Source organism: Sciurus vulgaris (genome assembly GCF_902686455.1).
Source record: "Sciurus vulgaris genome assembly, chromosome: 5".
In the NCBI taxonomy this organism is placed as follows: Eukaryota; Metazoa; Chordata; class Mammalia; order Rodentia; family Sciuridae; genus Sciurus; species Sciurus vulgaris.
In genome coordinates, this window is record NC_136465.1 from 28,649,953 (window position 1) to 28,676,785 (window position 26,833).

At 33.6% G+C, this 26,833-nt stretch overlaps 1 protein-coding gene across 2 annotated transcripts; it reads right to left on the reverse strand.

Annotated features, from left to right (window-relative positions):
- Positions 1 to 214: 214 nt before the first annotated feature.
- On the reverse strand, positions 215 to 26,833 carry LOC306661805 (15-hydroxyprostaglandin dehydrogenase [NAD(+)]). 2 transcript variants are annotated; one of them, XM_079141043.1, is made up of 7 exons: positions 26,586 to 26,833; positions 26,175 to 26,298; positions 22,883 to 22,989; positions 14,800 to 14,896; positions 4,853 to 4,929; positions 2,346 to 2,509; positions 215 to 1,185 (listed from the first exon to the last, which is right to left on the reverse strand). In XM_079141043.1, exons 1-7 carry the CDS (start codon positions 26,676 to 26,678, stop codon positions 1,047 to 1,049), a joined length of 801 nt encoding a protein of 266 aa, XP_078997169.1. In that variant the 5' UTR covers positions 26,679 to 26,833; the 3' UTR covers positions 215 to 1,046. The 2 variants fall into 2 exon arrangements, with proteins under 2 accessions (XP_078997169.1, XP_078997170.1); XM_079141044.1 differs by lacking the exon at positions 26,586 to 26,833 and adding an exon at positions 26,385 to 26,498.

Sequence of the window (26,833 nt, forward strand, 5' to 3'; positions counted from 1 at the left end):
GAATGTGGCAATAGTGTTTTCATCTCCTCATAACTATACATAAAAGAGTGATAATTTATGGAGATAAGAGTAAAGGAGTTTTATTGAAAGGTAGGCACTTTTGAAAGAGGCACAAATCAAAGAATTAATCAGAAAATTACATTTGCATTTTTCTTACAGAGCATATATTACATATAAAATTTTAAATCTTTTTTTTTTTTTTTTTTACTATAACTACTAAATGTTTCATTCCTGAGATTTTTTTGGAGTCAATCAAAGGTCTTAAAGGAAGTAAAGAGGAAAGAAATGTTTTTCCTCAATTTGAGGCTGAACTGTGAATCAACAATCTCAATTACTTTCTGTCATTTTTCCATGATCAGATTTTTAATTTGTGATATAGTCATATTGAAATTTATTCCTTAACTACTCATCACAAACTATGCCTCATCTCAGCTTAAAGATGGTATGTAAGTAAAAATTATTACTACTAAACCTTTGTCATTGTTAAGTAGATTTCTGCTTTTGAAGTGCAAACATAGAAAATGAGTTTTTTTACATCTGTTTTGATTTAAATAACAATTCAAGTATCTCCTTTAAAAGGATTTTCTGAAAAAAAACTTTAATATTTATGAACCACAGATTTAAATAATATTTTCTGGAAAACAGAATATTCCTTGAATATCCTTTGTTTTAATCCTTACTTATACTATATATGTTAAAATCTAGCTTTGGTTTGAATTGTACTTTTTAATAGTTTATCATAAATTTTTATCCACAGACTCAGCTAATCATTTATAAAAAAATATCTGATGTATGAAGGAAAGCTTCAGACTATAACATTTCATTTAAAAAGTTATATTCAAAGGAAGATGTGGTCTGAATATGTCATTTTTGATTATTTTCAATTATGACTGATTAAAATGTTCATTGGGTTTTTTAAAGTTTTTTGTTTTAGTTGTAGATGGACATAACTTTGTTTAATTTTTTAATGTGGTGCTGAGGATTGAACCCAGTGCCTCACATGTGGTAGGCAAGTGCTCGACCACTGAGCCACAACCCCAGCCTCTTCATTGGGTTTTGACATGAGATGGAGTTGTATCATAGTCCTGAAAATGAATTCCTTTAGAAGTTGTGATCTTCATAATAGCACCATTGAAAGCATCATCTTCAATGAGTGTTATTAACCCATTGGCAATCATTGATGGGCTAAAAAAAAAAAAGGAAACATTGGGATTATAAAACTATATATGAGATATATTGTCACTTCAAATTATATCCTGAAAAAGTCATAACCTTGAAAGTATGTATGAAACATAGGTCATTAAGTTATTGTTACCTCTAATGTTTATTCAATTAGACACTAAGTTATAAGATAAATTTAATAGATTTCATGCCTAATGTTTTGTCTTTTTGGCAGGAACTATTTGTTATCATTATTTATATTGAGAAAATAGTTTCTCGTCTTTATCATGTAAGTAGATTTTAGATTTACCAGATACAACTTTTTTTTTTTTGTATCAGGTATTGGTTAAACCCATGGGTGCTTTACCACTCAGCCACATCCCCAGTCCTTTTTATTTTATTTTTTAAATTTTGAGACAGGGGCCTGCTAAGTTGCTTAGGGCCTCACTGAAGTTGCCGAGGGTGCCTTTGAACTTGCCTTTCTCCTGCCTCAGCCTGCCAAGTTCCTGAGTTTACAGGCTTGAGTCACCACACTGCAAGGATTGCTTGTTTAAAAGCATACAAATGTTTTTTCAAGGGGAAATATAATGAATTATAGGTAGCATTTATTATACATCTTATTTTTTACCATTTGCTAGCTATTTTAAGTATCCTTAATTTATCATCTTATTTAAGACTTTCAGAAGTCCCTAAATTTGTTTTAGCATTATCCCCATTTTACATGTGAGAATATTGAAGAATCTAAGGTTTGATGGATATGTTGATAGTCAGTGGAGGAGTCAGGATTTGATCCCAGGTCCCAGTACTTTAACATGAGAGCAATGATTATATGCTGTCAAAGCCTCAATTACTCTTACTCAAATACAGTTCACTCTGTGTGTGCACATGTGTGTTCATTTGTTTTATGAAAATGTTTAATTATGAGACCTTAAAATTTTCATACAGGTTACACTTATATATTGCCTGAAAATTAGGTAGACAAGGCATAATTTCAAGGCAAAATTCATAATGTGCAAACACATTCTAATCAAAAATTGAGAAAATTGTTTTCTTTCAGAGAGTTGTCAATCCAAACCTTGAAGCTTACTTTTATTTCTCAAATTTAAAAGCTTACTTTTCACTTTTATTGCTTGTCTAAATAGTATTTTGCTTTATTATACAAAGTAAGATATAGTTTTACTTACTCCAAAATTCCATAGAATTTCATCAAATCCTTGATGTGATCTGTATATCCTATGTATTGTCCCATGTTTTCTTCTTTTTCAATAGATTTGAGGATGGGCGTGTTTACAAAGCCTGGACAAATGGCATTCAGTCTCACACCACTGTTCATAAGGTTAGCAGCCATCTGCCAATTAGAAGCAGAAGGTCCCAGGTTTCAGCACTTTTGTAAATGTGTAGCATAGGACAAACTGCAATTAAAGTTATTCAAAAGATTGATATAAAAATTACTAATAAGATATCCTCTGACTAGTAACTATGTAACAATGACTGGTAAGCAGAAAGACAGGGAAAGAACATGTACATAAATACTGAATTAATTCCTGAAGATCTTACCTAATTAAATTTTTAAAAAGCAGTATTACTGGACAACTCCTGAAAATAAGTTGCTCTTATCTTCTGCAGTCAACAGGAACCAGAAGTTAAGCAGCTGAGACTTAGAATTGATATTGCAGGCTTTCTTTCAAGATTGCGGTTGTATAACAGAAAATATTTGCTTGGAAATACTTTTTTGGAAAATTTTAGGACCTTAACTGATTTTAAAGATACTTTAAATAATCTGCAGTATCTGGAAGACCATGTAAGTATTTTCAGGTTAATATTTATTGGCTTAATTTTCAACCTATTAATTTTACCTGAGTTGTTTGTAAAATATAACTCAGTCGATTCTCATTATTTATTTGTGAATTCCATATTTGCACACTTGAAGACTTGACAAAATTTACTCATTACCCCAGAAAACTATACATGTGGAGCTTTTGTACATGCTTACTTGTGGACATCCTCAAAGCAGTTTTGAGTCACAGAGGCATATGATCCTGCTAAGGTTAAGATCTACTTTGCCTTGTTTTTCTTACTTTTATGCTTTTTGTGGTGATTCTGCTGTTTAAAATGGCCCTCAAGTGTAGTACAGAAATGCAGTTGTGTTCCTGTGTCAGAAGGCTGTGGTATGCCCTAGAGAAAGCTTGTGAGTTAAATGAAGTTCACTCAGGCATAAGTTATAAATGCTGTTAGCCATGAGCTCAGTGTTCATACAACATATAATAAGCAAGGTATATTTAAATGAAATTACGAATAAAACAAGGTTATTATTGAGTGTTTGATTAAAATGTGATCACAGACTTTCAGGAACTTAATCCTTTATCTCCCTTAGGAGCAACAGTCCAGCAGTCACTAATTCAGTTGATAAGCACTTCACAGAACATAACTACTGTGAATAAGGAAAATTGACTGCAGATGTTTCTGGTCTACATGCGAAATATCTGATCTTTAAGATTTACTTTGTTTTGTCTTACTGTGTTAAAAAAAAGTTGAATTGAAGATTAAATATTTGCAAACCTAATAATAATTTCTAAGTCATTTAAATTAATGGTGTAAGAACTGCTCATCTTCCTGTTTTTTTTAAGTTGTTGATGGACCTTTATTTTATTCATTTATTTATATGCAGTGCTGAGAATTGAACCAGGGCCTCACACATGCAAGGCAAGCGATCTACCACTGAGCCACAACCCTAGCTCCTATCTTCATTTTTTGAGAGAACAATTAACTTTCATAAATGTTTTTTCTGACTGTTAGCATTTTCTATTTTGTTAACATTTTTCTTATCTTTCTGGCTCCTTTCTCACCTAGAGGAATGGCCCAGAAACCTTGATTGTTTTTTCCTCTTTTATGCTTGTGTTTTTTTGTATATTTTCTAAATAGCAGCAGAATGGTTTTCTTAAAATGGAAACATGGTCTTATCACTCTTATGCATAAAAGACCCACTAATAGCTGCACTCAGAGTAAAATCCAAGCTCACACTGTCAGCCCTTAAGTTCTTTTTGGTCTGGCTCTCCTTACATCTTTGGATCTGTCTCATCCTATATTCTCCTTCCTTGGAATATAGGAATATAGGAATATAGCTCCATTCGAGCTGCCCTTATAAAAAGTCAAGCATTCTCACATTATGCTATCAAAGCATGTGGTCAATTAAGTAACATACTTTTCTAAGCTCTGAATATCTTACACTGTAGGCCTCCAAGGAAACACTGTCCTTGAGTACTTCATCAAGTAAATGCCTGGTCCCATTCCTCCTTCAGCCCCATACACTGAGTCATTTCATCATATCTCCAGTGACAGGTAATGTCTGCAGCCAGTTGCATGTTATACTTAAGAAGCCTGAAATTGGCGATGCTCAAATTTGGAGTTAATTTTGAAAAACAAACAATATTTCTTCGTTATTTATCCTTAAGATGTTTTTTCAATAACCTACCTATGTTTAGAATCTACTTAATTTTAAAATGATGTACCTTTTATTTAGTTCTCCATGTGATCTGAAAGCTTTTTTATAATAAAGGTTGAAGTAAAATATTGTTTCCTTCTTTAATCTAGATGTAATGAATTCTTAATTTATTTTCCTCTACTTTATAAAATTTGTGTTTCATACACATATATAAAGAAAAAAGAGATATTGTGGTTATTGCATCCTCACCGCTGCTGAACGTGTGAATCCAATTATGCCGTGCTTTGAGGCACAGTAGACAGGCTGCTGTGCAACAGGCATGAGTCCTGAAACAAACAAACGAAAGGCTTAAATCATTTGATTCAAAAAATAAGACTATATCCAACAACGACTGTGCAAGTAAACATTTTATGACCATTTCAGTTTAAGATTAATTTGGAAAAATACATTAAAATAAAATCTGATGACTTTGTAAAACTCAATAGTCTTAGCATAGCTGCTTCTCTCTGTGACCTTTATGGTCCAGAATTTATGGTAAGTAAGTTACATCTCAGTGCAACCAAGAGTGATATGGAAGTTTTCCTGCTTCCATGGCTTTCTGGAAAGTCAAGGAAAATCAATATTATCTAAAGCGGATAATCATCTTTAAAGACAGTAAATTACCATCTAATATTCAGTTTTTAAGTCCAAATTTTTTTGAGAAAGTGTATACTCAACATTTTTCGGGGCGGGGGGGGGGGATTGAACCCTGGCGGGAGGTCTTTCTCTGAACAACATCACTCCAACCCCTTTTATTTTTTTAATTTTGAGACAGGGTCTCACTGAATCACTGAATTTGTGATCATCCTGCTTCCTCCTGCTGAGTAGTTGGGATTACAGGTGTTTGTCACTACACCCAGTTATATTAAATGTTTTTTAAGGCGTCCAAATGGTTGAGGGATTTTGAATTGCTTAGGAGACTTGGAAATATAGCTCTTCGCTATAAATTAGTATGCAGTTCCCTGTCACCAATTTGCCTCAAGTGACCACATGTAACGACTCTAAGAGTTTAATAAAATTAAAAATAATCATCTTTTGATGTAGGTCTGTAGTATATGGGTAAGCTTTCTTGCTCCTTGACTTAGGAAAAGAACACAGAAATAAAAATTTATGGTCTTATTTTCTTTCCTGTTATAATTATATAGTCAATAACAACATAGATTTTTAATTTTCCCTATATATATACACAATAGTAACTGATTAAATTCATGGTCTGGACAAAAAACAATCAGTCTTATAGTATACTCAGTTTCTTTTCTCCCTTAATTCCTGGTCTAATCCAATCCTCTCAAGGGAAACAAAAGGACAACAAGAAAAACCTATTTCACTGCAGTAACTATTACTATCAAGAGTTCTTATTTACTGTCAAGACCAACTATCAAATTTAACTTTAGAATCAATTTTATATTTCAGTTTCTAGCTAATTTGGCTCCACACTTCTTTTTTAATTTGTAATTTCTCTGAGTGGTCTCTGATTACTATGATATTAGTATCAAATGTCATGCTAATAATACTAAATTATTCTGCTGAGAGTGTTCATCTCCACCCAGTTAACTAGTTTCAGAACATCACCAATCAGTTGAGAGTGTTGTGCCAAAGTTCAGCAATAAATGCAGACCTTAACCACTCCCTGGGTGCCTTCCAGGTCTCAATTTATAAAGTATGTTTGCTCAAGAGCAGTTTAAATCCCTGAGGATAGTAGATCACACATGGTGTGTCTACCCAGTGATTTCAAAGTACCATAACATGTTGGTTTTCTTGTTGGTGTTTTGGTTAAGCAAAATGTGTGTGTTAATTAGGTTCATCAGTGTCAGCAAGAATTTATAATGTCGCCACAGGATTCAGAGGCATATTAGGAATATGAGATAAAGGAAATAAATAGGTGCAGCCAGATGTTACTGATTCTTGTTCTTATATGTTAGTCCTTGTTTTACCCATTCCTTAAATGTTTACAAATCAAATGTAGTGGTTGTAGACAGTGTTCACATACTGCAGAAAATACAGTGTGAACCTTAATGAGAGATAAGCTAGTTGACAAAGTCACAAAAAAACACAAGGACATATCAAAGACAGATTATGAACGAATTTTTGCAAGTGATGAATTCCTGAACCCAAGATAGTTCAAGGTGTCTCAGAGATTAAATAAGTCAAACATGTTTTGTTGGTTTTGGAAATAAGCAAGCACAATATATATATATATATATATATATATATATATATATATATATATATATATATATATCTTTCCTTTAAAGCAGAATTATAAATTCAACCAGAATGGGAAAGAACTTGTTTACATTTTTAAAATGGCACTTGGTTTTATGAATCTTGTAACATTCTAATGACGTTTTCGCTACTTTCCTAAAAAAATGTTTCCCCTTGTACTGCTTTCATTTTCTAATATCAGATCAAAGCTTACATAAATCAATTTCAGACATTTAGGAACTAAGCTTTCTTTTTAAAAATTTTATAGCTTCATTGAAATATAATTGACATAAAAAACTGCATATATTTGAAATGTGCAATCTGAAAAGTTTTGACATGTGCACCTATCTGTGAAACCATTACAACAACCAAGATAACAAATATTCATCTGAAAAGCTTCCTGGTACCTCTTGATAATACCTTCCTTCTGCATTTCCCTTTTACCCTACCCAATCACTGATCTACTTTGTTACCATGGTTTATATTTTCTAGAACTTTATAGAAATGTAATTGCATAGTATAAGTTCTTTTTGGTTTAGTTCTTTCTCATAATAATTTTGAGGTCCATTCATGTTATAGTGTGTATCAATAGCTTAGTATTATTCTGTTTTCCAATGATCACATTTAGTCAAGTCATAGTTACTTTAGTTAAACAGAGTATTTTCCTTTAAGATCCAAAACATGTAGATTTCATCTGTTCCTTCTTATGTTTTGAACATGCATGGTGGGTTGGTGATCCGGAGTGCTTTCTCCATAACTTGCTAACTCACTCAAAATCCAAAATTTGCTATCTACACTTTAATTTGCTATGTTGAAAATCAGGATAAATAGGGAAAGAAATTTTTCTTTTTTCTTTTTCACAATTTTAGTAGGAGGTAGAAATTTTTCAGATATCCAACATTTTCTAACAGATCTCAAGATCAATTTTTTTTTTTTTGAAAGTGTGTTTTTATTATGTGATTTAGCTTCAGTATTGGGTAACTATATTTCCATTACTTACCTTAGACCCATAACATCAGCATATAATATTGTTTCTATGTGCTTCAAATAAAATTGTGTTCTGATGTTGGCAATCAGGGTCAATACACTGAATTGTGCTGGATGGGCATGGTATGACTCTGGGGACACCATTCATATGGTAGTTAATATAAATCATGCACCCTAAGCTTTCTAAAGGTCATAACCTACAGGATTACACAAGGCAGCTATCTCTAGTTCAGGAGGATGTTTGAACAAAGAGAGAAAGAACAAGCAGAGGCAAGAAAAAAAGAAGCTAAGTGCTGTGTCATAGAAATTAAGAATAAAAATATTTAAGAGGTTTAAAGTAGTCATTAGTATCAAGGGCAGAATCAAATGAGAATCATTATCTTTGAACAGATTTCAGAATTACCTGCCTAAAAATAATAACTTTTTTGGTCTCATATCTTTATCTAGCTACTACCCCATTTTTCTTTACAATAAAAAGTCTTCAAAAGTTATTGCATTCATTGTCTCCCCTTTCCTTCCTTACCTCCCATTTATCCACAAATCATTCTAATCAGGCTTTCTTTTGAACACTTCAATAGAATATATAAATATATATACATATATATATACACACACACACATACACAGATATACATAGTTATCCAATTGGTGGTTTAGTGTGTGTGTGTGTATATATATATGTACATATATATATATAAATGTATATACATGTACATTATATATACACACATTTGTATATATAAAACACTTAAAATAGCTGCAAATTACTTAATTATAAAGTATGTATATATGTACATACATACATAAATACATGTAAAACATCCTCCCTCTCACCAGCCCCTGGCAACCACAGATTTTTTTATTGTCTCCATAGTTTTGCCTTTTCAAATACGTCATATAAATTCAAATCATATGATATGCAGCCTTTTCAGATTAGCTTCTTTTACTTATTATTTTGCAGTTAAGGTTTTCCATGTCTTTCCATGATTTGAGAGTTCATTCTTTTTGGTGCTGAATATTTCATTGTCTGAATGTATTAAGGCGTCTCTTCCACTGCCTCCAAGTTTTGACAATTATGAATAAAGCTGCTTTAAACATCCAAGTACAAGTTTTTGGGTGGATGTAAATATGAAGTTCCTTTGTTTAATTGCTGGACTGTATTACAGAAATTGTCAAAATCTCTTCAAAAGTAGCTATACCATTACGTTCACACAAACAATGAATGAGACTCCTGCTGCTCTACACCTTCACCAGCATTTGGGGTTCACATTGTCTGGATTTGACCATTTTAATTAGTTTATAGGGTTATCTACTCGTTGTTGTTTTAATTTTCAATTCCCTAGTGAAATATGATGTTGAACATATTGTCATAGAATTGCTTGCCATCTGTATAGTATCTTTAATGAAGTGGATGTTAACCATTTTAATTGTTTTTTCAAATCTCCTTTTTGTTGAGTTTAAGGCTTTTATATATTAGATAACAGTCATTTATGGCATATGTCTTTTGCAAGTGTTTTCTCCTAGTCTGGTTTGTCTTCTTATTCTCTTGGTAAAAGATAAATTTTTAATGATCAAATAGAATAAGAAATAACATTTTGATAAAGTGGCAAGTCCTCTTTATATGCATTTAGTTTACTATGCTTATGTTTTCATTATACCCTGTACTTGATGGTACTAACACATAGTTCTGAAATGAATTCACTCCTATCAAACGTTTTGAATCAGCAGAGATATATTTTAAGGAAAGAAAACTACCAAAAGACATGACAATACGTAGTCCAAATCTCACTCTTTAGAGCCCAAGGCAGAGTGAGAGGTCCATTTCCATGTTAGTCTAGTCTTAAAATTCTTTCTCTCCATATATGTAAAGAGACAACTTTAATCTCTGTATCTCATAGAAGGTAAAAATCTTAAAAAGATTTTATACAAACCTAAAATCTCCTTAGACAAGGCAACTATACTGAATATGCAAACATTTGCTTCTAAATGAATAGAAATCATGTGAAATGAACTATATAGAAATGCTAAAAAGTAATTCAACTTAGGAAAACAAATAATGCATCTAAGGAAGCTGCTTATTGGAGCTCAGTGGCCGTGCTTTAGAAAAACAGGAATATAAATCTCCCACGTTTTTTTTTTTTTTAACAACCAGAAAAGAAACTGCTTACCCATTCATCTATTTTTAACCACCACTTCTCTAATATGAGGGCAAAGGGAGAACTAGTGGGAATGTTTACCTATGTACATGAAGATAACCAGAGTAACTACTGGACTTGCTCATTATGTTATATTCACATACCTGAACACCTTATCTGATGATACTTTTCCCTTCATTCTTAAATCATCCATGAAGTTAGGCTTTAAAGTGTGACAAGACACAAAAAGTGACATAAATTTTCATCATCTTTTATAATAAAAGTCTTTCCAGAGAGATACATCTAATGGTACTTTCCAGTGATAAGTCTCGAAAGTTGCCCCTAGTGTTCTTTCTAAATCCTCCTTCCTAAAATTTCAGTCATCGCCTGTGCTATCAGAGGAAACTGAGATGATCTTTCTTAACCACTCAAAGAATATCCCTAGTATACTAGAGGCTAGCTTCCCAAAGAGTGGCCCATGTATCCACATTACCTGGGAACAGAATTTCAGAACCCCCCTCAGTCTTAGTGAATCAGAATCAGTATCTGCATCTGACCAAGTCCCTGGGAAATAATGTTCATGTACATTAAAATTTTAGAAGCTCTGTTCTAGGAGACTATTTCCGAATAACTCTCCCTTTCCCATACTAAGAGAAGCTAAATATTTCATACATATGTCAAAAGACTCAATAATAAATATTTAACCTTTCCTACTAATTCCTTCTAATATGCGCCTTCCTAATTATCTAAAGACAGTAAAATGAACGTCAGTCTCCATAGTACAAGTGGACATGTCACCAGCTGATATTTAGGCACAATAAAAAACGTCTATGATTTTCAAGTCTTTTCTTGAGTTGCTAATGTTTTAACTTCTGTGTAAATAATACCCTCATGGTATCTCTCACAAAATATCACTGAGTGACTTGTTTCTGAGACATAGAGAATTTCCCTAGGGAACACCAAGACCTCAGTAGTTCAGTATGTAGGCAGGTTTGAAAAGGACTGCTGGGTAATTTCTTTTTCTGTGACAATTATTTTTCTTTCCCAAAGTTTGAAGCAACTAAATATGTAAGAAGCACATTTGACTTTTACAGGGTGTCTTAGAGAAGAGCCATTATTTATCTGCATTAAACTGGACTTCATTTTTCTCTGTTGTTCCTTCCAACTTTTTTTTTTTTTAAATAGTTAAGGATAAATGTGACAACATGAGTGCCTGATTGTATATTGTATTTATAAACAACAATTCATATATAAGAGCCCATGTGGTCAACAGTGTTGAGAACAACTTCTGGAGTTCCAGACCTGAGCATAGTCATCCCTCAGTATGCTGAAGAATCTCTCCCCACTTGACTCCTCTGTTTGTTAAACCCATTAATTGCATTTGAAACTCTGTCTGCGTCAGTGGCCATTACTCATTAACTTCTCTGCCCAAACCAGTATATCAACTTAAGGTTTTACTACAACAGTGAAGGACTTTGCTGAATCAATGAAAGAGATCACAAGGATAGACCCTAGCTGAGATGAATACTGCTAATGACTATGCCTTCACTAGAGTGAGCAGAAAAAAAATCAATAAGGAAGGAAGTTTTGGAAAACAGAAGACAAACATTACAAGAACTTTGGCTTTGATAATCTTCCCAAAGCTTCTTTTGGTCTCGTAACCACTACCAATGGGCTGTGACTCAAGGGCGTAAAATTGTTGATACCATTTAGGAGAAAATGGTAAAGACTGAGGTATCCTCTTTCCTTCTTTTATTAATATTATATTCTGAATTTTTTATCAAACTAATATCATTATGGGAAGAATAGAGGTTCTTGGTTAGTGGATCAGATAAAAGGCAATTTGTTTTAAGATTCATTGTGAGATGAAGGCATGTTAATGAAAGAGATGTAGTAGGGATCCTACAGATTGGCCAAAGGCAACAAGGAAACAGTTTAGACAACCTGGGTGGGGAGGTTGGCACTATGAAGGGAGGATGATAAGAATAAAAGAGGAAAGATAACAAACCAAGCACTACTTAACCATTTTAGGAGGTTGCCTTGCATGTTGGGACAAAAATCAGAGGAAGAAAAACCTTGGAATGCTATAATATTCATTATTGTAACAATACCAGAAAGATAATTTGAAACCAAAACAATCTTATCACTGAATTTATACTAATTCATCAGTGTATTTACATGAATAGAGAAAGACTCATCATACATGCTTCCAAATATTGACTATGAGGCAAGTAAGAAAATTAACTTCCAGGGGTGGATAGTGTGATAAAGCAAGCTCTTAGACAAGAAGCAAAATAGATGACAAATTTTAAGCCTTAAATTGCTCTTTTCAATGGCACGTTTTGGACTTTTGACTCTGGTGAATGCCCTAAATATTTGAAGAACTTTACAATGTATATCCAATCAAGAAAAAGTTTAAGATTTTATGGAAAGTTTAATCATGAGATAATGCACGCATTGTCTTTAAAATGGCACCAGGTTGCTATACTTTGGATACTACATGTCTCTCAAAGGTTCATATAGTAAAGGCTTGAACCCAGGGTAGTGCTATTGGGTGGCAGGGGAATCTTAAGGAGATGGAGCCATTTGGGGAGGCCTTTAGGTCATTGGGAGCATGCCTTTGAAAGGGATTGTGTTACTGCCAGTCCTTTCTTTCTTGTGCTTCTGGCTCAGGATATAAGTGCTTTCATCTGCCACACACTCTTGCCATGATATGATGTCCTTGCCAAAGGATCAAAGTCAAGGAATACCTTAATTTGGAGTAGGATCTCCAGAAATGTGAGTCAAAATAAACCTTATCTCTTCATAAGTTAATTATTTCAGGCATTTCATTATAGTGACAGAAAGTTAATACATAGGTAAATAGTAAGTGCTCAATAAAAACGTTAATTCTTATCATATATTTAAATATTTTCATTGTATAAAAGGCAATAGTAGTACATTACATCCTCCTATTCTTCCTCTTTGAGGCAAGTAAGCCTCCGTGTAAGATGTAGAATCTTTCCCAGAGAGTCCTAAAATGATTCAATCCTGAAGCTTTCCAACTTTCCCAAGAATATATTCAGTGCCTCCAGTGATAAAAAGGTAAGGGGCTCTCTGTATAGTGTTCATGACTCCCCAAGCTTTGCTAGCTCTCATAACTTTATACAAGAATCCACAGAATTATCTTTTGTTCACAGCCCTCAGGTTTTGGTATATTTACATTTCTAAGAAAATATTAAATATTTCTTTTTAATTCTCTAATCACTTACATCACTTTCTTACAGTTTTAAAATAATTTTCTTTCAGAATAGTATAAATTCAGCTCTATAACTTTGTCTTTAGGGCTAAGTCCAGAACCTGAAACTTGGTCCTCTCTAGAGCACACACTTCTCAAGTATTGCTCATGCTCTCACCTTTTATTTGAAATGTTATAATTCATAAGTGCATGTCCTCTTAGGAAAAGTAACCAGATTATCCAGAATGATTTACAGAATTAGGTTTGTAATAGCTTTAGGGATGTCATTTTTACTTGAAGCAATCCAGAAAATGAGAAATTATTCTATTTTTTTCAGAACTTGTAAAGGAGACTTCTAAATGTCTCTTAGCAGCAGCTTTATAGTAGCGTAAGAACCATCTGACAATATTTCTAGAGACATGAGAAAAATGCTGAGATTCAGACACTGATTCAGTCATAGGTGCCTCCAAACTTGACTCTCCAAATACCACTGGGGCTCAGGATGGGAGGTGGTGGTGAATTTCTATTCTGGAATCACCACATTATCTGAAACCAAGCAGGCAATTTAAGAAAGTCTCTCTACTTTTGGAGATGAATAGTTCAGATTTGTTTTTCTAATGCTTCAAGAATCATTAATGATCTTTTCCTAGAGTTTTAAAAGTAAAGTCACTTGGCTAAGTTGCTCTAAAGATTCCTGTCAGCAGTTTATAATTACCATTAAGGAATAAGATAACAATTGATATCAAATCATACTGTTCTTGAATGAAATAAAGTCTTGGATTGCTTGTAGTCATCAATACATCAGTATTCTATGTGGCAGATGATCAGCTGTCCACTGAAATCATTGTTTTTTCTAATGTATATAGCTAGAATGTATTTCCTGAATGGGATCCATGAGATCAAGTTCTATAACTGGAATTAGAGCAGAAGTGAAGTTTGCCATTACTGGGCTATGGATTTTGAAAGAGTCACTATACCTCCTCTGTGTTCTTTTCCTCTTTCTGCTAGAAAGAAAGGTGTCCACTAATTTCAGAACAACCTTAAAGGCTCAATGTTGAAGATGTAGACCTGTCACCCAAGTTTTACAAATGACTACATACAGCAGAGTGCCCTGCAACAAGGATCTTGCCAAGGCCTTTTACATGCATAAGAAGGAAGCTTATATAGTATATAAACAATGACATGTTTGGGTCTATTTATTATAGAAGTTTAGCATATACCAGCCACTATATACACCATATTTTAAAATTATATACTTTTACTAAAATTGCATAAGAATAGAGATGGCTTAACTTTACTTTAGTACTTTTTACTTGACCAAAGTTGTTTTTACATGTATCACAATAACCTTTGAACAACAGTAAATCTGGGGAAAATATAAAACTTAAAAAAATACAGTGATGCAGTAAAGTAACTTAAAAAATGCAACTTAAAATAAGCATATAGTTCAAATACTGAATATTATGCAGTAGAAATATCCGTAGAACAATAAAAATACAAAAAATAAAAAAGTTTCAGTTTCAAACACGAGTTGACAAATATACTTTCAAGATCTACTTTTATGGTTCAAATTATCAATAACAAAACACAACTGTTAATATAATTGTCCTTACCTGCTAAAGATGACATATTGATGATAACGCCGCCTTCACCTCCATTTTGCTTACTCATGTAATCCAAACCAAGATAGGTTCCACTGATAACAGAAACCTAATCAAAGGGATAAATGGGAAAAGCATTATAGCCATTAGTCTTTATAGTATACCAAAGTTTGTTGTTATTTCATACATCTAGTGAGATTTCTGCAAGTGTTATCAATGAAAGGGATTTTGTTTGTTTTAAAGGCAGTCATTGACTCTGGATTCCCTCTTTGGTTTGCCTAACCGTTTTGTAGTTTGTCATGTTTCTACAAAACTTTACTTCACTTAGTTGCCCAATATGAGATTTTATTATAAAGGTTGGATTCCAATGGTGTTTTGTAAATTTAACTCAATTCTCAGTATCCTTTGAGAATTCTATGCCTTCTTTTTCTTTTCTGAATAGTGGACACAAAATTTATTTACCCTTCTCTCTCTGTGGTTCTCATATCCAAGTAGGAGATACGTACATTCATCGCACACTTGTTATCTTGGATTTTGGAATATAGAATAGTGGCTACCCTTAATTTACTATAATTTTCATTTTCTCCTCTTTTCTTTTGAATAAAAACACCATTTTCTCTTTTATCTACCATTGTCTCCATGTGCAGTAGAAGGTGCTGGCACTGGGGCACATGTCTATAATTTGATTGCAAGTTTGAGGTTGGCCTCAGCAACTTTGCAAGACTCTATCTCAAAATAAAAAATAAAAGGTCTGGGGATGAAGGTTAGTGGTAAAGCACCCCGGGTTCAACCCCAATACTACTACCACTAACTACCATAACAATGATACCACCACCCCAAAAGAGCACAAGATGATCTCTCCAGTTTCAGTGTGTATACTGATTAATCTAATGCAGTCACAGAAATCTCATTCTCCTTGAAAATGGCTGGTTTCAGACAGCATATGACCCAGCTCTTATCAGTGAGACCTGAGTGGCAGTTAGCTGGAAGTGGGGGTGGTGGGGTGAAGGACAGGATGCTCCTGAGAAATTTTTTTTGTTGTTCTTAAAATTGGGAAGAAATAGTTATATTTCTCTCTTTGCATTGCTTGTATATGTGTGATGAATGGAACAGACAGTTCTACTGCTAGCATCAGGAAGAAGAAGGTAACATAAAAGATGGCAGGTGGGTGAGAAGAAAAGACAGTAGGTCCTAATGATATCACTGATGTTCAGTATCAAATAATCCTGAACTCCTGGGTTATGTGAAGTCACATAATTGCTTTATCTAGTTTGAGCAGAGATTTTCTGTTACTTGAACACATAGTCTTCAGTAATGTCTATAAATTTTATTAATCATTGAGAAAGGCTTTTTGGTTGTTTACTATTTAGCTACTTACCTCTACATGTAGGAATTCTTCCTGCTTTTATTCTACCATTTAAGAATTCACTACACCAGAAATGACCTGTGAGTTAAAACTGATATTTGAAGCCTTATTTTTCCTTCTACACTTGAGAACCCTTCTGTCTTCAAGCTCAGACTTTCAAAAAGTGAAAATTTCTGTTGACATCTTAACGTCTATTTTTTAATCCTGTACAATACTTCAAAGAAAATGATTCAGTATGTAATAAGTCTGAAACTAAGGGCACATATTTGTGTTTACCTTCTTTTTTATTTTAAAAGGTCCTTTTGGAGTTTTCTTGACAAGTATTCAGAGATGCCTCTCCTTCCTAATAGTAGTTCTAGAATAGAAAAGCAAATTGAAGATTCTATTCACTTAAGCCATGTGTCAGTTTGATATTAAGTAGGCTTAGGGAAAATGAATAAAATCTTTCACATGATTCCTTTGAAAAGTAAAAAAGAAAGCATTAATTGTTTATATAAGAAAGAAAATATGTAGATGGCTAAAATTACTGAAGTCAGTTAGATTCTGTTAGTTTCTGCCCAAGTCTTCAGCATGTCTGAACAGAATTTCTGTTTACATGCATTGGCACTATGCTTTTATTCTCAGGTATTTACAGCTTTGCTGACACCCTGATTTTGTGTTTTCAACATAAAATGCAGCCAGATTTTAAAAATTGGGAAAGATTTAAGCTTTATTTTACATTTTTTGAAGCAAAATTTATTTATATTTCTTTGGTAGAGGAGGACAAGGGACTATTTTTCTCTTATATTATCAATTTAAGAAATGAATCTACAAGACAGGTCTAAATCTTTGGTTGTGATATTTTTACATCTTTTTCTGTACAATAACCCTGTTTTCCCCTCTCCCAGATCATACACATGTACACACACATGCATGTGCACAGTTACACGAACTTGTTAGAACACCATAGAGTAAAATATTTTTGTTGATAAATTTTTTGTCCTTGTTCAATGTTTATGTATCATATAGATCAGGCCATTATAATGTCACACATCTAGAAAAAAGAAAATTACAGTCATTTTAAGATACAAACACAAAATAACTTGAATCTATGGTATCATTTTAGCCCACTTTCTGAAGGTAGTTAAAATTTTGCACTTGACTCTTAAAAAATATTATATCTAATGTCGCATAGAGAGTAAAGAAATTCTTCAATTTTTGGCAAAATGATCAAATCAACACATGCTTACTCTATGCTTTCAGTTAATAAGTGACAACTTTTACCCGTAATACTGAAATTGTAATTGTGTTAAATTCCAAATCTTGTTTTTTTTCCACTAACTATAGCATTCTGTAAATTAAAATCACTCTCATAACTTCCACTCTTATAAATTACACTGGAAATAATTTGCTAGTAGTAAACATAAGTGACTAAATGGTAAGAGTCTATTTATTGAACTCTGTTATCAAGTGTCATGTCTTCCTATGAGAAACAGATGGGCTCTTGGGCACATGTGTGTGTGTGCACACACACACACACATATCATGCACACACACACACAAACACATACTTTTTTTTCCACTACTGAAATTTTCAATCTGTCATTTCTTCATTTCCATTTCCCCTATCTCATCTCCCTCCACTCAGTGGTTCCTCTTAGTTTACTTGTTTTTTCAGTGTACTGTACTAAAAAATATTCAGGCATCTAAATCATGCAGCTTTGCTTTTCAGGGTCCTTACATTTTCTCCAGCCCAGTTCTCAAACAATATTAACAAAAATTATTATTATTTTCTGAAACTCCTTTTCATCCTTTCTTTAATGTTCAAATTTTTCCACTTCTTTCTGGTTTTAGCACTAAATATTACTGTATTCCCCCTTTCTACTTATAATTTAGCAAACTTGTCCCAAGATAGGACACCTGGATATTTCAATATTATAGAGTAGCGATGATGGGAAATAATTACTAATTTAATTTGCTATCGATAGTTTTAGGACACATGAAAAGGGAGCACATGTAAGAATAATGTTCCTATCCATTTCCTCAACTACTCATTAGAGGTAGAGGAAGTCAGGGGAAGCTCTCATAAAACTGAGATAGTGAGAAAATGTAGATTTTGATACTTGGAGGGGAAACACAATTTGCTGAATAAATATTATGAAGTAGCACTGTGCTACATGCTTCACATAAATTATGGTCTATTTAAGCATAACCATCTTCAGAGTTAGGGAGCTTATCTTTCCCCTTTTACAAACTTGGAAATTCTACATCGGAGAAATTAAATAACAGTTCATAAATTGTAGATGCAGGACTGAACTTAAGTTTTGACTAATTCCAAATGCATTCCTTTCTCTTTTTTTGAGGGGGGTGTGGGGTTTAGGTAGTACCAGGGATTGAACTCAGGGGCACTCAACCACTGAGCCATCCCCAGTCCTGTTTTGTATTTTATTTAGAGACAGGTTCTCACTGAGTTGCTTAGTGCCTCACTTTTGCTGAGGCTGGCTTTGAACTTGAGATCCTCCTGTCTCAGCCTGTAGAACCAATGGGATTACAGGAGTGCCCAGCTCAAATGAATACCCTTTTGCAAAACAAATCTTTATGCAAAACTAATGTAGTCTGTGGAGGGAATCACCAGCAACAGATATTTATTTTGCTTAATTTTTACTTGAATATACTAATGTATTCAATATGTGTTAATTCTAGGTCCAGATTAGATTATAATTTCCACCTGAATGGGGATGAATTATTTTGTTTTATTAAAGTTTCAAAAAATTAAAGAATCACATTATAGAATTAAAATATTACACAATCATCAATATTCAAAGTTAATTTTACCTCTGCCAGAGTGACTTTCAATAGCTTTGCAAAGGCTCATTTTTTTCCTGAAAATTTCTTGAGAGTTCTGAGCAGTTATAAAGAACACTGCTGCTTCTAGCTTCAGACTGAGGAGGAAGCATAGAATAGCCTAGTGAAACAAGACTGAGAAGAAGTTTGGTGTTCCTTTTGTGTAGGAAGAGTGGTGAGATCAGCAGAGTGAAGAATAAGGAAGAAGTAAGTTTGGTAAATAATGAAAGTGGAAGGACAGATGACACTGCTTGGCAGCACTGATGTATTAGGAAATCACCTAAACATTGTACTAAAACACAGAAATGAATATCCATGCATGCAAAATATATAATGTTTATCTAATAAATATTAATTGAACTTCTATTCTCTGAGGACACAAAATGATAGTTTTTTATCTTATAAGAGTTTGTGATTTACTAGCATAAATTGCATATGAATTAAAAGAATTCTATTAAAATTTTTAAAATGGTACATCCTATGAGAATCATAGAAATATGCTGTCTAAGATTTCAGAAGAGGGAGTGATATGGGATAAGGGATATAGCTCAGTGATAGGGTATGTGCTTAATACATTCAATGCCCTGGATTCCATCCTCAACAACCTCCACTAAAAAAATAAAGGAGAGATATGTGGTGAGGTAAACTCTGTGATTATGCTCTGAAATAGGAAGTAATGTGGAAAAACATGCAAAAGAACAAACATGAAATTACATAAGACCAAGGAAGCAGATTGTATACACAGCAGAGTCTAAAAAACAAACAAGCAAAGTTTACATGAACTACTCATAATGTTTGCACTACACTAACCGAGATGATAAAGTTGAAAAAAAACAAGGAATTTACATTTGCAATGGGTGTAGGTAGCAGGGGAAGTAACAAATTTTGAAATTATGAGTGAGTAACAAAGGTTATGCCTTGTTCTATGTAAATCTAACTAAATGCCATCAATACCTGAAGTTAAACAAAGAAGTGGCCTAAGTCAGCAGAGTCTCACCAAAAATTCAGGCTACCTTAATTTCAATGGGGAAGAATCCAAGAGAGTTAGTTGTAAGAGATCACATTAAAAATACCCTGGTCTTCAAGAATTTCCTACTTACACATGATGTAGGTACTTTCCAGCTTAGAGCAGGTGCTTATTCATTCTCACAGACTTTGTTAAAGCAAATATGCTCTCTTAGATGGATGAATACAAATCATTTGAACCCTATATTGTTGTGATAACTGTCTCACTATTTTCAAGTTTCTCTGTATTAACTCTCATCACTGCACACTGACAGTTGATTTCTGAATCAGAGAAAAGACCCAGTAGGTATTCATTATAAATGCACACTGTAAAAAGGATCCTTATATCAAGGTGACCTCTATCTAGAATAATATATGTTGTGATAATATATGTTGTGAAACTGTTAAAGTATAAGTAGTAAGGCTGAAGGGAGAACAATATTGTGTAAATTTTGTGCTTTTTCACTGGGATAGCTAGATTCAAAAAATTCTTGTCCTTTTATGTGGTTTGGGAAAGTGACATAAGTTTATAAAAACATTGTTTAAAATTGCTGCAGTTCTCAACTGACTGTACATCCAAAATTTTTGTTTTATCAGGAAACAAAGAGTGTGATAAATTGTGGTTTTAATAAGCCAGGGGTAGCAATTAAAGATTTAAATAGTATGGTGTTCTTATGAATAGAAAATGATTAAAGCTAAGGTAAAAATAAATATAAATGGCTTAAATTCACAAACATAAAAATGCATTCCCAGATGCAATTTAAAAAATAAGATCTCACAATATCAGCCAGAGACAGATGTAATATAAATGTTACTTATATTTTTGAAATAAAAGAATATAATAAGAGATACCTAAGTAAATGTGAATCAAAAGGAAATCATTGGGCACTAATTTAATTTACCTCAGCAAATTGAGGTATAACATTTTAAACTCAAATCAAAGATTAATAATTTATAATCACGGCAACTGAGGCTCTGAACATTATGAGCTTATAATATGTAGAGTCTAAACTGACAGAATTAATGGAAGAAGAAAGCAAACTGACATTTTTCATTTGATATGTGAAATATCAAATGAAAAATATTGTTCAGAAACTGACAGATTCAGGAGACAAAAGTAAGTAAAAGTCTAATTGACACTTGAACCAAATAGGAACACTATACAAAAAGAAAATTATAAGTTAATATCATTTATAAGCAGAGACATAAATATTACATTAGGTAAAAACTAAAAAAGTTCAATGGTGTATTAAATATTAATATGCCATACTAATCAGTCAAGAGATGTATGGTTCAAAGAAAATATTTCATTTATTTCACTATATTATCCAGCTAAAGTAGAAGAAAATCATAGAATTGTCTTAAACCAGGTAAAAGAGCTTTCACACACACACACACACACACACACACACACACACACTAATTTGCAATCAGAATCCTAGAAAGATTTTGAGGGAATGTCACAAATAGATTTTAAAGTAATTTTCAAATATGATGAACCAGGAGCACTGTAGACAAAGTTTTAAAAGAGATGAAAGGAGGGTGTTTGCTATAATGTAGCACCTTTTGTTCAGGGTTAAGGGAATTTAGAAATTTGTTAAGTTTGGGGAGCATTTTGTACCTTTATCAAAGTGAGGTTTACAGATTCATCTCTTTTATGAGGTGGTATAATTTTCATTACCTCCAGCAAGTTGTTACAGTTAAGCAATTGCTTCATGGGTATTTCAATTTAAGACAAAAATTTATTTACTAAGCACTACCTTCAAGATATTGTGCTGGTTACTGGGAAAGGAACAACAACAACAACAAAGCTAAAATACTAAAAAAGCAAAACAAAACAAAACAACAACAACAAAAAAAAAACAGTACCAGTTCCCGTTTTTAATGAGTTTATAATCTCCTAGGAAGATATCATGAGGTTGGAGGCTACTCCCTATACACTTAGGCACACACAGTGGTCACATTGTACTTTATATTTTCCTTCTTTGCAAGACTACTAAGAATAAACTTATCAAAGGCGGGGTGATCCCATGTAAAGTTCATCTAACATTTTGTTATAGCTAAAGTTTGAGTTTTACCAAATAGCTTATGTTAAAGGTGTTTGTAAAATGAGATAATCGACAAACTGGTAATACATGGATAAAACAGAAAAAAATTATAGTTTTATCTTACCTTTCTATAATTTGAATAATCACAAAACATTATGAAAATTATAGACACACCACAAACTGACTTTCAGTATAAAAATCTTACTAACTACAAAGTTCAATTGTCACTTAAACTTTGTTTTCTAGTTTCTAGTATTTAATTAAGATTGATTTTTTAAATAAATAAGTTAGGGTTTAGCAAGTTGTTTCTATAAAGCACCAGGTAGTGTATTTTAGTCTTTACAAGTCATAGGATCCCTGTCATAATATTCAATTCTTCCATTAAAGCACGAAAGTAGCCATTGGCAATACATAACCCAAATAACTGTGGCTGTGTTCCAATTAAACTTTATAGATACTAAAATTTGAATTTCATATATTCATGTATTCATATTATTATTTTTTCAACTGTTTAAAAACGTAAAACTCCTTTTTATCTTGCACATCATATAAAAACAAGATGGCAGGCCATTTTGAGGTATGGATTGGAGTATGCCAACCCCTGAGTTAAACTGGCAACTTTATTTTTTTTTATTTTTCTCCTAATATTTTAAGCAAATTTATTTTCACAAGTATGTCTCAAATATCTTCCCATTTGTAAAAGGAAGGCTTTCTTTCTAACTTTCTTTAACTTTCAGTTTTCTATGTTGCAGGTCATTGTTTTGTTTCTCTGAATATAACAATGTCTTATTTTCTTTATAAGCATCATGTCATTAAATGGTTTCAGGCAATCAACATGGCTTAGATAGCTTACCAAATTAATTTGCAGAGTTTTTTCCCAGTTTTTCTCATTATTCACTCCAGCATTATTGACCAAAATGTCCAATCTTCCAAAGTGTTCTACAACTTTTCTAAAAGTATCTAAAAAAAGACATATAGATACATTTTAATTTTGCATATATACATTTAAATCAGAACCAATGAGTTTTTTATTTATCTTCCTTTATAGAAAATTATACTCATAAACTATGCCTTAATTCCTTGTTCATTGTGTGGTAAGTAGACCAGCAGCATCAATTAGCTTTACCTGGAAGTTTGTTAGAAATGCAGAATTTTGTGGACACCATTTACCTACTGAGTCAGTATTTTACTTTAACACATCCTTTGATGAATTACATATACACTAAATTTCTATAAGCAGTAACTTGTGGAGTAAGTTTTAGAGAAATGAGCATCCTAAGCTAAACATTCTTTGAAGTCTGTTTTGTCAGATAGCATTGCTGTATTCCTAAGAAGTTACTGCGGCTCCATGGCAATAACAGACGTTCATTTAAAATAAGGCATATTGTATTCATAAGATGTTGTATTAATACCAGTTTTCTTATTTTTCAAATCCATTATGATCATTTTAGGGAATTTTGATATCCTAGGAAATCAAAGTCTTCTTTTCAGTCAGTTGATTTCGTTCGATTAATGAAACCTCCATATGTACTATTTTTTCTTTCTCATTTTTATTACTTTACATTATTAGTTTGTATAAAAACTATGTGTAACAAGGTAAATCTGCATAGATTCTAAAGCCCGAATGCTACTCCTTACATTGTCCAATCAAATATGCAATTCTTACAAAATCTCTTCGCCAGTATAAACTAGGCTTTACCACCTTAGTACTGAGAAATTCATTATTTCTCAAAGCAGCCTTTTACGCGTAGCTCTATTGATTCAAACTGTTCCTGTGGGCCTTTGACCATTCATTCTAGTTATACCACTTGAGATTGTAGATAACAACTGTGGTTATTCTCATATCTCCAGGCTAACACATGAGTTCCTTTAAAAAGTTCATCGACACAAATTTTATTTTGATAGAAACCAATTCTTGGAATTAACAACTACCAAACATATTTGGAAGACATAGATTGATCAGTTCCCAAATGAATACATTAGTATGCAAGTTAATTGGTAAAGACATTGTCCACTTTCTAATATAAAAACTTTTATACTCACTGAACTAGAATGGAAAAAAATTAAAAATTTTTCATAGAATTTCAACTGTTTCTTAAGATCTCAAATTAGTTTCAGAAGCAGTCATCCAGGGAACACTAATGTTTCCTTATTTTTCCCCTTCCATGCTAAGTATGTTTTATTCTTTGTTACTCTACACACATAGCCCCATTTTATGGGATTAGGTTGTTAAATAGGTGTGTCTAATTTTTCTTTAATTTGCTTTCTTCATTCCAGTCTCTAGTGCATTCCTTATATCCTGCTTTCACCAATGTATAATTAATCATATTATTTCTGACATCACACTGAATTCTGGGCTCAAGTGACTTATATTTTATATAAGTTGTGGTACTTACTCATTATAATTTATCTAAACTCTGTGCTGCAATTTGTTAATTTATAAAATAAGTTATGTCTATATCAATTCCTAAAACCTTTCAGCTCAGCATTTTTAAATTTTAATATGTCTAAACAGTTTTAAAAGGTATAGGCAACATTAAATTTTGAAATTGACAGAATCAGTGCCACGATTTCCCTTGATACAAATAATAATGTCCAAACAACACGTGGATTTCTTGGGACAAACATGCCTCCTCCAGTCACCTATTATGTAGTTTCCTTCTCAATCATTTATCCTTAAAGAATGTGTTTACAGCCAAGGTGCTGATTTTACATACTGGGGAACAAAACAATTGAGATTAAATATAATGTGTGAAACCACATAAATTGAGATAAAAATGGCTTTCAGATTATCTATACTTCTACCAGCATGACTCTATCCTTGAGCTCAAATATCATGTGCAATCAACATAATTATCTTGTGGCAAAATATGCTCTATTAGCACTGTTTATAGATCTGTTCCACTCGTGCTTGTAACCTGTATTATAGGTCTTTATTATCATTTTCAGATTTTAATTACAAAATTTCCTTTAAAATTATTTTCCTGGGCTGGAGCTGCAACTCAGTCACAGGGTCTTGCATAGCACATGCAAGGCACTGGGTTCAGTCCTCAGCACCATATAAAAATACACAAATAAAGAAAGGTGTGGTGTCCATCTACAACTACAAAAAGAAAATATTTTCCTTAACTTTAGGTACACTTTCTTTAACACACCAGTCCATTTTCATTTTTATAGAATATACCAACATTTCAAAAACAATTCAACCTTTGGTGTCCCTTTTAATAGGAACATTAGTGTAAATTTTATTGAAGCTTTCTGACCATTGGGTTAAAAATGTGCGTAGTAACTTAGTCTCTTTGAATACAACTTTGTGAAATACAAATATTTTATTTTTCTATTTTTCCCAGGAAATTTTTTTTCATGCAAATCTACTGGGCATTCTATACAATTAAGGCTGTTTATTGTCTATGCTAATATTATCCCTGCTATTTCACAAGTAGATAAACAGGAAAGCATTGAGGAAAGGCTGATACTTTTCTTCTGCAATTCTAACATTGTATAGTTATTAGTAATTACCACCTCATGGGTGAAAAACAGAATATCTGGTTACAAACATCTAGCACATCTGTGACCATGATTCTGTAACTTGTGTTCCAATAGGTTTAAAGAAAAAAGTAATGTGACATTTGATTGTCAATGGACTTCACATCTTCCAGCTTTCTAAGAGATGTTTGCCACAGTTCCTGATTTTAACTTCCAAATTCGGTCTGCAATTTCAACTATTTAATAATTACTGTTGTGTTGACGATATAGCCCATCACGTAGAGTGCTTGCTTTGCATGCTCAAGGCCCAGGTTCGAATCCCCAGCACTGTGGGATTGCGGGGGAAATAAACAAACAAAACAAAACAAAATTACTGTAGCAGCCCTGTCTTTGAATATACAAAGGACTTTGATTACATTATGTGCTGCCAAATGACTAAAATAAAAGATCTTCTCAAGCCTTCTTGTCTTTCCTTGGTTTTTATGGCTATTGGGTTGTCAATAGGAAACAGCAGTCTAACCCATACTTTGAAGCTTGCTGCACGAGGTAGCCAGACGGGCTGGCTCTCTGCCTTGGCTGGCTCTCTTGCCCGCTCTGCCTTCAGGTTGTTGCTTGTTCGGGGAGTGTTCCCAGTTGATGGATTGATTCCCCAGACTTACCTCTCAGTTGTTCCTGGTCAGCCACATCACACTGGATGAAGAGAGTCTTCTGAGGTTCAAACTGCTCGTCCAGGGCAGCTTTACACTTCATACCTGCTTCAAGATTCCAATCCACCAGCGCTACCTATAAACAAGAGGGGAGGCATCAGGTCTTGTGCAGCTCAAGAAATAGACCAAACAATAAATAAACAAGACGATGCCCTCTTAGACCTGAAGTAAGGCGATTAAAGTTCGGGTTCTCTATCAGTCGCTTTCGAGTCCGCTCAAGGGTCCTAGCCTGAGCAGCTTTTGGAAGTGGCAAGGCAAGCACGCCCGGCGCGCTTCACCATCGTCCCCCGCGCCCCTCGGGCAGTGGGGCAAGCCTCAGAGTGGGTGGGCAGATAAGTTCCAGCCGCTGAGAGCCGCGCTTACCTTGGCGCCCTTGTGCAGCAGAGCCTCTGCAAAGGCTCTGCCTATTCCCTGCGCGGCGCCGGTCACCAGCGCCACTTTGCCGTTCACGTGCATGGTGTGGTCGCAGCTGCAGCGGGCGGTGGGCGAGCTCCGCGTCTCTGCGCGGCCGCAGCTTTTATGGCCCCCTGCGCGCTCGCGTGCGGCCTGGCCCGGCGCTCTCCTGCCAGTGGGCGGGGATGAAACTGTCAAGCCAGCGCCGGGGAACCCGC

Coding starts and splice junctions, on each gene's coding strand:
- LOC306661805 (XM_079141043.1), bottom strand. CDS start 26,678: ATGCACGTGAACGGCAAAGTGGCGCTGGTGACCGGCGCCGCGCAGGGA. Junction 14,897..22,882: donor AAACTCTGCAAATTAATTTG/GTAAGCTATCTA, acceptor CCCTTTGATTAG/GTTTCTGTTATCAGTGGAAC. Junction 1,186..2,345: donor AAATTCTATGGAATTTTGGA/GTAAGTAAAACT, acceptor TTTTTTTTTTAG/CCCATCAATGATTGCCAATG.